The sequence below is a fragment of the Panthera leo genome, chromosome D3, assembly GCF_018350215.1.
Source record: "Panthera leo isolate Ple1 chromosome D3, P.leo_Ple1_pat1.1, whole genome shotgun sequence".
NCBI lineage: Eukaryota > Metazoa > Chordata > Mammalia > Carnivora > Felidae > Panthera > Panthera leo.
The window spans coordinates 17,713,254-17,723,565 of NC_056690.1; the positions used below are offsets into that span (position 1 = coordinate 17,713,254).

At 54.0% G+C, this 10,312-nt stretch overlaps 1 protein-coding gene across 1 annotated transcript; it reads left to right on the plus strand.

Moving 5' to 3' along the window:
- Nucleotides 1–787: 787 nt before the first annotated feature.
- On the plus strand, nucleotides 788–9,441 carry LOC122204013. Its single transcript, XM_042911190.1, has 5 exons — nucleotides 788–839; nucleotides 6,202–6,588; nucleotides 6,728–6,848; nucleotides 8,478–8,579; nucleotides 9,008–9,441. The coding sequence occupies exons 1-5, from the start codon at nucleotides 788–790 to the stop codon at nucleotides 9,051–9,053; spliced, it is 708 nt and encodes a 235-aa protein (XP_042767124.1). The 3' UTR covers nucleotides 9,054–9,441.
- The last annotated feature ends 871 nt before the right edge of the window (nucleotides 9,442–10,312 follow it).

A 10,312-nucleotide genomic window follows, 5' to 3' on the forward strand; every position in this document is an offset into this window, starting at 1 on the left:
TCTCTCCAAGCACTCATGCAGCTTCCCTGGGTCCGTGCAGCGAGTGGGAGATCTTTGGAGGACGTGAGCCAAGCAAGTGGAAGCTTGGCTTCCTCACCATAACCCTCACGCTGGTTGCATGGCCTCTGATGACATAGTCTTCCGTGCGCCAGATGTTTTCGCTTACACTCCTTAAAAAGTTTTTGAGAATCCAGAGAAAGAAAGGGGGCAGTTAACTTATAACAGGATTGGCTTTCTCTGCTGCCTGGCTTGGGCAATTAGATGGCTTAACTGGGCACAGACACAAGCCGGGAACATCTCTCCCTGAAGTGCACACGGCCACAAATCCAAAATCAATCTTCATGTGGGAACAGCGTGCGGAGGGCTGTTGCTCACATATGGGGCTTTCCAAAGCTCTGCATCCCCAGAACTGATGGGAACTCCTATCAGGAAGCCACTTGAGATCATCCGACCAGTTAGTTGCAAGTCAGGGTAAGAGCTGACAATCTGGCAGAATGAAAAGGAAAGAAAGAACGACTCCCGACTCCATGAGGAGTCTCGAAAGTGGTCTGGTCTTCAGCCCAGTCTATGAATTATCCGCAGCTGTCACACAAATCACCCAAAATGTATTAGCTCAACACAACAAAATCATTTATCATCTCTTGCGGGTTGACAACTTGGGAGCCGCCTCGCTGTGTGGCTCTGGGGGAGGGCTCCTTAGAAGGTTGCAGGCAGATGAAAGTCGGGACCGCGGTCCGTGGAAGTCTTCACTGAGACCCCACCCCTGCTTCCAAGTTGGTTCGCCCACATGGCTAACAAGCTGGTGCGGCCGTTGGCGGGAGGCCTCAGTTTCTCGTCAGGTGGGCATCTTCCCTGGCTGTTTGAGGGTCCTCATGACATGGCGGCTGGCTTCCCCAGACTGAGAGATTCAAGAGCCCACGGCAGAGGCTGCAATGCCGTTTATGACTGAGCTTTGAAAGTCACACACTGTCATTTATGCCTATGCAGGCCAGCCCTGATTCGATATGGAAGTCGGCTTCCTAAAGACGTGACCATGAGCAAGCGTGGATTGCTGGGGCCCCCGTTGGAGATAGGCTACCGTTTCTGAGAATAGGGTCTAAGGAGGGAAGGCAGGTGCTACAAATGCATTAGGCATAAAGGTGTTCACCACAACGTCGTTCAACGGTAAGAAATTGGAAACGACCTATGCGTCCTTCTTCTGAGAAGCCACACAATGGAGTCACGATGATCTGTGTGCACGTGCCAAGAGAAAGAACTGGGAAGACATCATCAGGACACCATCAGGCTCTGAGCCCTGGTTGTTTCTGTGGGTGGGCGTCGGATTGCGTAGGATACGTAGCAGATTGTGGCTCAGGGCGCCCAAATGTGGAACCGACGAGGGAAGGGAGCTGGCTCTTCACGTATAAATCCTTCCTGCTGGGCTGCTCTCTCCACGACACTCCCAGAAAATTGACGCTGAGCATTTTGGTGACTGAGTGCCCGCGTGGCTGAGATACGCCTTTCACCAGGCTAGTTTCAAACCGGAGGTTTAGCGGCTGCCTACAGGGTTTGATTCTGGGTAGTAAATGGTCCAGCTAGGCGTCAGGGACTGGTTCTCATCCACCTACACTGATTGGGACACTGAGAATCTTCTGGAGCACCCAGGATAGGGAAGGGCCGCAGAGATATTACCATTTCCTGCTAATTAGAAACAGACGTTTGTCCCCTGCCCCCTTGCCCTCCACCAGCTCAGTGAGAGATGACCAGTCATTCTTCTTGACCCTCAATACATTAGCCATCCAGGGACTGCAAAGAAAATGAGACCATTTCTGGAAGAAATCTATGGCCCCATCTGTCCCTCTTTCCCTGAGGCTCCCAGGACTCAAGCTTTTAAAAGATGCAGAGTTTTTTCTTGTCGCCAGATTGCGGCGGCCCCCTGCAGCTGAAACCAAGTCCTTTCCCAGGGCCTGGGACAGTCACATCCCTCAGGGAGAAGACGCCGATGGGGTGAGAGACTTGGATGCTAACCCTTCCACCGCCTCAGTCGGCAAGCCAGAGGAGATGGAGAAAACGAGCAAGGCTTCCTGTTACCATGTTAGCGCCATCGAAGCAGTTTGGCAGATGAGGCTTTGGCAGTGAGCAGACCCCTTTTTGGTTTCCATCTCTGCCGAGGACACGCTGTGTGGCCTCGGGCAGGTCCCCCTGCCTCTCTGTGCCTCCATTTCCTCACCGCAAAAAGGAGAGCATTGTGGGGCCTACTTCTCAGGGTTGCCGCGAGGTTGAACGAGATCCCATTTATTTATTTATTTAAATTTTTTATTTTCTTAACGTTTATTTATTTTTGAGACAGAGAGAGACAGAGCATGAACGGGGGAGGGGCAGAGAGAGAGGGAGACACAGAATGGGAAGCTGGCTCCAGGCTCTGAGCCGTCAGCCCAGAGCCTGACGCGGGGCTCGAACTCACGGGGCTCGAACTCACGGACCGCGAGATCGTGACCTGAGCTGAAGTCGGACGCTCAACCGACTGAGCCACCCAGGTGCCCCATGAGATCCCATTTAAACGCTTAGCAAGGTATACGGCACATGAGAAAAGCATAGTAAATGGCTGTCAGGATCACACTACCGCAGATTCACAAGGTACCGCATTTGGGAATGGGATGACGGCAAGATACTTGGGCTGTAAATTTGGAAAGACCAGCGGGAACGTGACCAGCGCCCCTTGCGCCTTTTCTCTGCCTAAATTACTTACACTTGAGAACTGTGGGGGTTTTGTTTTCTTTTTTTTAAAATCACTTCATGGTTGGTTTTTGTTCCTTCGTTTGTTTTGTCTTTTTTTTTTTTTTTAATCCCCAAAGGAGGAGAAGTGTGAAGAATGGAGCCTCGGAGTCAGAGCCGAGAGGAATTGGATGCCTGCAGGCGAGACCAGGTCCTGCTGGCCCGGATGGAGCCTTTGTGAGATTAGGAGAGGCTGAATCACTACCATTTCAATTCCTTGTCTCTCGAGCGGGGATAAACAAGACACAGCCAGGCCCACAGGGATGCTGAGGTGAGCTGGGTGATCTGGTGTAGACCGCCAAGCCTGTCTCAAACCCTGCCTGTGGGACCTGATTGTATTCAGTGCACCTGCTCTTTGCCTTCGCCTTCAGCCACGCCCCTCACCCCACTAGACACGGTGCACCCGGAGGCCCGCAGGCACGCAGGGCCCGCAGCTGGGATGCTTGCACTGGAGGCGGGAGGACTCAGGAGGCTCCAGGCCACGCGTGGTCTCCTCCAGACTGTGTATTGTGGGCCAGGTAGAAGGAGGAAGAGAGTGGTCCCTGGGGTCCCTGGGAGGGGACCGGGCAGGCGGGCAGGGGAGCATCCTGTGGGCGGGGCTGTAGAAGGCAGCGCCGCCCATAGTCCCCCACCTGGCCCAGAGAGACCCCCCTCCCTGCCTCCTGGGGCTGCAGAAACCATCCGGACACCCTGTTGCCACCCCTGGGAGGCTTCTGGACCCACAGGGGTGGGGACATGAGTGACAGGGACCCTTCCTTCTTGCACTTTGGGAACTTCTAATAACACCCCAAACCCAGAGGCTGCTGACCTCGTGTTTCCCCTTCACCTCCCTATGAGAAAACAAGGACCTCAGCAAAGGGGCTCTTTGTACTGCTCTCTTCCAACCCCTCCCACCCACTCTCTCAGCCTTAGGGAGACCCCTGCCTTGTCTACCCAGAAGCCAGGCCCTGCTGATTGTTTTGGGGCTGAGCAGGCAGAATGGCTAAGGCTACAGCTGGACCCAGCAAGATACACGCTCTGTGACCTTGGACAAGTCACTGGCCCTCTCTGGGCCTCAGTTTCCCCGTCTTTGGAGACAGGAGCTATCCTGTAAAAACTGTGGTCCCATCTGCGAGTGCCTTTATAGAGAACTTACTGAATGCTCCACAGGTACATTTATAGAGCACTTACTGTATGCTTCACCCTTCACCTGCTTCCCAACAATCCTTTGAGGGCACTAGTGTTACTGACAGTCCAGTGTCCAGGAAGTGAGTCTCAGAGAGGTGGGGTGACATGTCCACAGGCACACAGCTAGGAGTAGTGGTGCTCGGCTTGAACCCTGCTCTCCTGTTTGACTAGCTTCGACCTCTTGGGGTGCAGGCCTAACTCTGGAGGGGCTTCCACTGCCACTCCAACCTTCCCTACCTCCTTTCCAGCCTCTGCAGGGAGAGGCTAGCCGGGAGGAGCTGCCATCCCACCTCCACTGGGCTCAGCACAAAGGCTGAGACAGGGCCTTGGCTCCGTCCCCATTTAGTCGGGAAGTGAAGTGGAAAAAACACCCGAGAGCCGGCTCCGGGTGGGGAGGGCGTTCTGGGAACCGCTTCGGCTCTCTGGGCCCACAGCCAAACAGCCACAGAAATGAGATTCAGTTCCTTCAGCAATCTCAGCGCCCACCATGTGCCTGGTATGGAGCAAGGCTCTGGGGTAGAGTAGAAAAAGTGGGAGAACTCACCCCAAATCACGGAAGCCCATGTTTATGGGGGACTTACTATGTGGACGCTCATTGAATCCCAACCACACCAACTGATTGGTGCTGTTATTATCCCCGAGTGACAGATCTGGAAAACGAGGCCTGAGAAGGACAGTGAGTTGCCCGAGGCCACACGGCCAGTTGGTATTGGATCTCAGATTTGGAACCCTCACTGCCTGACTTTGAACCTGAATTATCTCTCTGCAGTGTTGTTTACTGAACACCTACCATGTGCAGTCAGTGTAGGTCATCTCCACCCCTCCCCGCAGACTGTCACCCTATTTTACAGAGAGGAAAATGGAGGCTCAGAGAGGTTAGGTAATTGGGCCAACGTCACACGGCCAGGAAGCAGCAGAGGAAAGATTCAACGAGATCTACCTGCCTCCCCCAAACCTCTAATGGCCCCAGAGGGGAAGAGATCAGCCCCATCATTCGTCATTTATTTATTTATCCGTTCATCGAACAAATAGTTATTGAGTGCCTATTATGTCAGGCCCAGGGTGAGCCACAATAAACCTGACTCAGCACCCAACCTAAGGGGCTCACAGTCTTGTACAGGCCAGTGGGGTACTCCGACTAAATACTTCTCTCTTCCAGATTTGGGTGGGGGTAGGGAGTGGGGGGTGGGGAGTGGAGGGCCGGCTGCTGTTAGGGATGGCTTCCTGGAAGAGGTGGTTCTGGAAGTCTGTCTCCCTTCTGGCTGGGCTACCCGGGTAAATCATTCAACTTCTGAGTCTCTTCACCTGAACAATGGTGATGACAAAGCCACCTTGTCTGGTATGGCTCAAGACTTGTCACCTGTTATAACTAACATTATGATCTCAACTTAGCTGCCACTGCAGGGCAGAGAAAGTGGGCAGAGGGAAGAGGTGTGGTACCGCTGAAGTCTGGGCCCTGGGCAGGCCCAGGGAGAGTGCTAAAACTCTTGGAGGGCAGGAACACAGGCAAACGAGGCGGGGGGGAGGGCCCAAAGGCCTCAGACAGGGTGTGGCCTTCATAAGTCTAGGGCCAGAACCATGACCTCAGCTGGACCTCTGGGGCTTCCAGCAGGAATGAGGTCAGCACTGGGGGCGTGTGGCCTGAAAAAAGGAGTGGACCTGACGAGGTGTTCAAGAAACTAAGAGAAGCAGCAAAGGGTGGGGGTGGTGGGGGTAGTGGAAGATTCTGGGCTTAAAGCTCTCTAATGTTGGTATAACCTGGATTCAAATCCAGATCAGACACTCACTAGTGACCTCAGGCAGGTCACCTACCTGAGCCTCTGTTTTCTTCCTGTAGAAAATGTGTTAATACCTGCATTCCCAGCTGGACGTACGGGATCAGATTTTAACAGGTTTTTGTTGTTGTTTTGGTTTTTTTTGACAAATGCATGTATAGCAAGTACCACGGGCCTTTTATGCATGCGTATTTTTAATGAGAGGTGTGTGGCTCAGCCGCTGGCTCATGCACCAGGAGCGCAGCTATTGTCGCTGTGGACATCATGTGATTTTGATACAATGACTGTGTTTTACTTTCTAATCAGGAAAAACAACAATAACAACCAGGAAAGCAAATTCCATTTTAGGAGCGGGATGGGGCCTAGGGCAGATCTGGGAGCCCGGCTGTGAGCGAGCTAGACCAGGATGAGAATTCGGGGCAGTTGGGGGGGGGGGGGCGGGGGGGGTGAGGAGAGGAAGGGAAGCCCTGCTAAGGCTTCGCGCTGGCCGGCGATCTTCTCCCAGGATCTCCAGGAAGAAAATTGGGAATCGGGAATTCTTCTTCCCTGCGGGGCCGAGTCCCCGGAAGCCTCCTAGACACAGTGTGCGCATGCGTGCGCGTGCGCGTGCACGTGTCGCAGGGAGGTGGCGGGGGTGCCGGGGAGGTTTCCCAGATCGCTGTCCGGCTCGAGTCCTGCTCGGTCTCGCGCGCTCTCAGCCCCAGCCTCCCTTGCCCGGCCCCGGCCCCACTGCCAGCCGCCGGCCACAGCCGTTTGTTGTGGCAGATGTTCGGCTGTGCCATGGCAACGCCAGAACAGGATGTACCTCTGGATCGCGGCAGGGACCGGCCCACGCTCACGGGCCGCCCACGCCGTTCCCTTCCCCGGAGGCTTGTTGTGAAGAACCACGCGGGTCCGGGTCGGGGTGGGGGGACGGACGGTGTTCGTATCTGGAGAGAGGCAGAGGCAGGGTCCTCCGAGGGGTCAGGGCGGGGGAGGGGGAGCGTATGTGCGCGCATCCCAGCCGAGTACCTACCCGCTCTGCCCTCCAGAGCCGTGCACAGGAGGCAGGGTGGGGAGGAGAGCCGTCCATCAGCGGCGTCTGATCTGTGGGCGTCTGGCCGGAGACCAGCGTCCTCCCCGCTGGAGGATTACTCTGTGTCGGGGCCCGTGGTAAGTACTTTATGTAACAAGTAACAGTACGATTCGGGGGCACGTACTTTGTGCTCACCTTTTATCACATCACTATGAGGTTATTTTTGTTCTTCGTCTTAAGAAACTTGAGTCCCAGGGAGGTGAAGTCACTTGCTCCAGGTCTGACCTTGCTCCAGGTCAGAATAGGTGAGTCAGGGAGCTCGTACTGGGACCCCGGCCTGCCTTGTTCCGAAGCCCTTGGTTGGAAGGGGGATCCTGCCGGGGCTGGCTACATGATTGGCAGGGCCCAACGCAAAATGGAAAGGCCTGGCCTTTGTCGAGGAATTACGGGGATTTCAGAAGAGCGATAGCGGAGACTTAGGCCAATCGCGATGCCCTGGTTACTTGCAGAGTCCTGTGCCGCCGACCACGAAGCCAGCCCTGGACGCTGCCCTGCCACGCCCGATGCTCAGAGGGTGGGCCTGAGCAGCCTGGAGAAGCTCACAGACCAGGGTAGTGAGGCACTGCCATCCGGGATCTCCCTGTCCCTTCCCGGCCGTGCTACCTCATCAGAGGGGCCCAAAGACCTTCCCCTGCAAAATGCCTAGCCCAGTCCCCTGGAACCAGGAGCCTGGGAGCTTGTCCTGCGAATCGTAGCTCAACACAAAAGCATCCTTTCATTAGCTCTTTATGTTTCCCTTTTTAATTTTATTTATTTTTGTAAAAGTTTTTATTTAAGTAATCTCTGTACCCCCACATGGGGCTCCAATTCGCAACCCTGAGATCAAGAGTCACATGCTTTCTGACTGAGCCAGCCAGGCGCCCCCCCCCCTTTTTTTAATAAAAGTAACACAACCCTGCTTGCTGCACAGATGTTGGAAAATAGGTAAAAGGAGGAAAAAACATAAACCTTGAATCCTACCTGTCCAACTCCATTTCCGTTAGCAGGTGGTATATTTCCTTCTTGTCTTTTGCAAGAAGGTTTTCTGTCAGGACCCCCCAGGGATGAAACAGATGGCCTCCTCTTTGTCCCCAGGGCATGACACATGGCAGGGGAGCTGAGAATGGGGGAAGAATGCAAGAATGGATGGATGTGATAAAGGGACCTGGCTTGGGTGACCTTTCAGATTCTTTTGGACTCTGAACAACTCAGGATTCTTAGAGTCACAGCTAATGCCCCGTATTGACCTAAGTTTCAGTCAAATGTGCCAAGCCCTTGCTGGGGTCCAGGAGGTGACAGACACTGCCCTTGCCCCGGAGGAACTTGGTTTAGGCAGGCATGGGTGTCCCCAAACTTTCTAGGCCTTGGTGAATGAAACTAGGGTTCACTGTCACAGCGTGTTTCATTCATTTGCTCACTCGTTCACAATCATGAGGTATTTATTGAGCACCTGCTATGCTGAGCATTGCACTAAGTACATGGTGGGCTATTATCTTTGGGGAGAGGGTGGTGGGGTAGAAAGTAGATGAATTTGGAGTCAGACACCCTGGACCTCTGTCCCTTTCTGGCTGTGGGGCTCTGACCCATACTCCCTAACCCTCTGAGCTTCCAACCCTCATTTGTAAAACGGGCTCATGTCTGCTGTGCGGACCACCGCTTGTCAGTAGTAGGTGCCCGGTGTACGTTACTTCCTTCCTGCCTCCCTCCCCTCCGTCCCTCCTGCCCAGTACCAACAATAACGGCCACCGTCGATTCGGCGTGGACGGCGTGCCAGGCAAAAGGGGGTTCCGTACATTATCGGCTAATTCTCAAATCACCGGCTCCGTGAGGTAGGTAACATTGTTCTTAACCCATTGATATCCGATTTCAAAACTAGAGGGAGCTCACCACCTCCAACATACCACCTGCAGGAGAACGTGTCTCTTAGCACCGGGGTCCCCTGCATCCTTTTCTGTGCCGGGAGGCTGCTTGTGCCAACACCAACATTTTATCTGCTGGAACCGTGTACAACAAGAGGACTTTCAAGCTGAAATGGGACCCTTTATAGATATACTTCAGGATGCACGAGCAGTTTCCCTTTAAAGGCAAAAAAAAAAAAAAAAAAAAAACAACCCAAAAATGGTGGCTACGACTTGGGCAAGAGACACACACCTTATGTTGTCCAAATAGCCTTTGGAGCTGGACGTAGGTCAGATTTCCCAGGGGCGGGAGGGAGGCTTCATTTCTGACTCCTGTGCTTTCTTGCTGACACCTATAGGGAGATGAAGAATGCAGCTTCAGCTGGCTTCTTGGCAAGGTTTTAGGTGGGGAAGAAGCAGCACTGACTGGCTTCACCGCTTTCCACATGTGGCCACGGGCAAATCACTTACACTCTGCAGGCCCGTCTCTTCACGCGTAAACTGCGGGTAACATCAACAGGGCTGTCTGAAGGACTCAGTGGGACTCCTTCCGTGAAGTGCTGGGTACACAGAAGGACCAGTAGAATCTGCTCCCTACCGCTGGGGCGCAGGGTGCGTGGCTGGTCTTTCCTGGGCAGGAGACGTCTTTAGGAAGGGCTTCCCCTCCCACTGCCTTCCGAAATGCCGTTCTCCAAGCTCTGCCTTCTGGAGCCCCCTCCGAGCATCTCGCCAAGAGGGGCTTCTCTGGGCGTAAACACAAACAGGCAGGAGCGTCCTCGTGTGCAAAACTACCCCCCCCCCCCCCCCCCGGCTGGAGGCGTGACCTGGGCTCTCACTCCACCTCAGGACTGTTACTCTTGGGGGTGAAATCGGGGTAAAGTCAGCCAATTGTAGGAACGTTCTGCCAGGGCCCTGGGTAAATGAGTATCTGGTGGGTTTTGGCAACACCCCCGCATTCTGGTAGAGGGATGTGGGTGTTGTCTCTAGAAAGCATGCATGGAATGTGATTGTAACCAGCTAAGTGGAAGCCTGCGCCACTGTGTCACATTCTTTTTTTGATGGTGTTTGAACTTGGCCTTTAGAATTCCCAGGGAATCCATCGGGAACATACAGAGTGCTGGGCCCGATCCCTGGGCTCTGACTCATATTTGGAGCCTGAAGAGAATTTATGCGGTGTCTCCAGCCTTGCCAACGAAGACTGTCCTGAACCATGACCCTCGGTGGTTTGATTTCAAAAACATCTTACAGAAAGGACTGCCCCGCAGCTTCCTGGCGTGGCCCCTGAGAACCACCTCCCCAGACCTTCTGCTTTGATTTCCTCCTCAAGAAGCAATTCCTGACCATAGTTTGGCTTCAAATGCAGATTCGCCTAGAGGACTCAATGTGCTAATTGGCAAGGGACAGTAATCTGACCTGCTTGACGGCTAATAATTCTTGTTCTAAAGTAATCAGCTTGCATTCCGGTTTATCCATCTGTCTTCTGGGAGTCCAGGTGACAGACCCAGCAAGCCGGGGTGAACTCAACAAAGTATTTCGTGGATCCACAGGCACTGGAATTCAGTGGTCGCGCCAAGGTCCCTGTGGCAGACGGTGCTGCCCACCAAGCACGTGTGCCCGCACACCTCCCGGCGGTCTGGACGTGTGATGTATTGCGTCCAAAGGCC

What these genes read in the sequence shown, in the direction of transcription:
- LOC122204013 (XM_042911190.1), top strand. Translation starts at nt 788, where the DNA reads ATGGCTAACAAGCTGGTGCGGCCGTTGGCGGGAGGCCTCAGTTTCTCG. An exon ending in ACTCTGTGTCGGGGCCCGTG is followed by an intron (nt 6,849 to 8,477) that starts GTAAGTACTTTA and finishes CCTCCTGCCCAG; the next exon opens with TACCAACAATAACGGCCACC. An exon ending in CAAATCACCGGCTCCGTGAG is followed by an intron (nt 8,580 to 9,007) that starts GTAGGTAACATT and finishes TGACACCTATAG; the next exon opens with GGAGATGAAGAATGCAGCTT.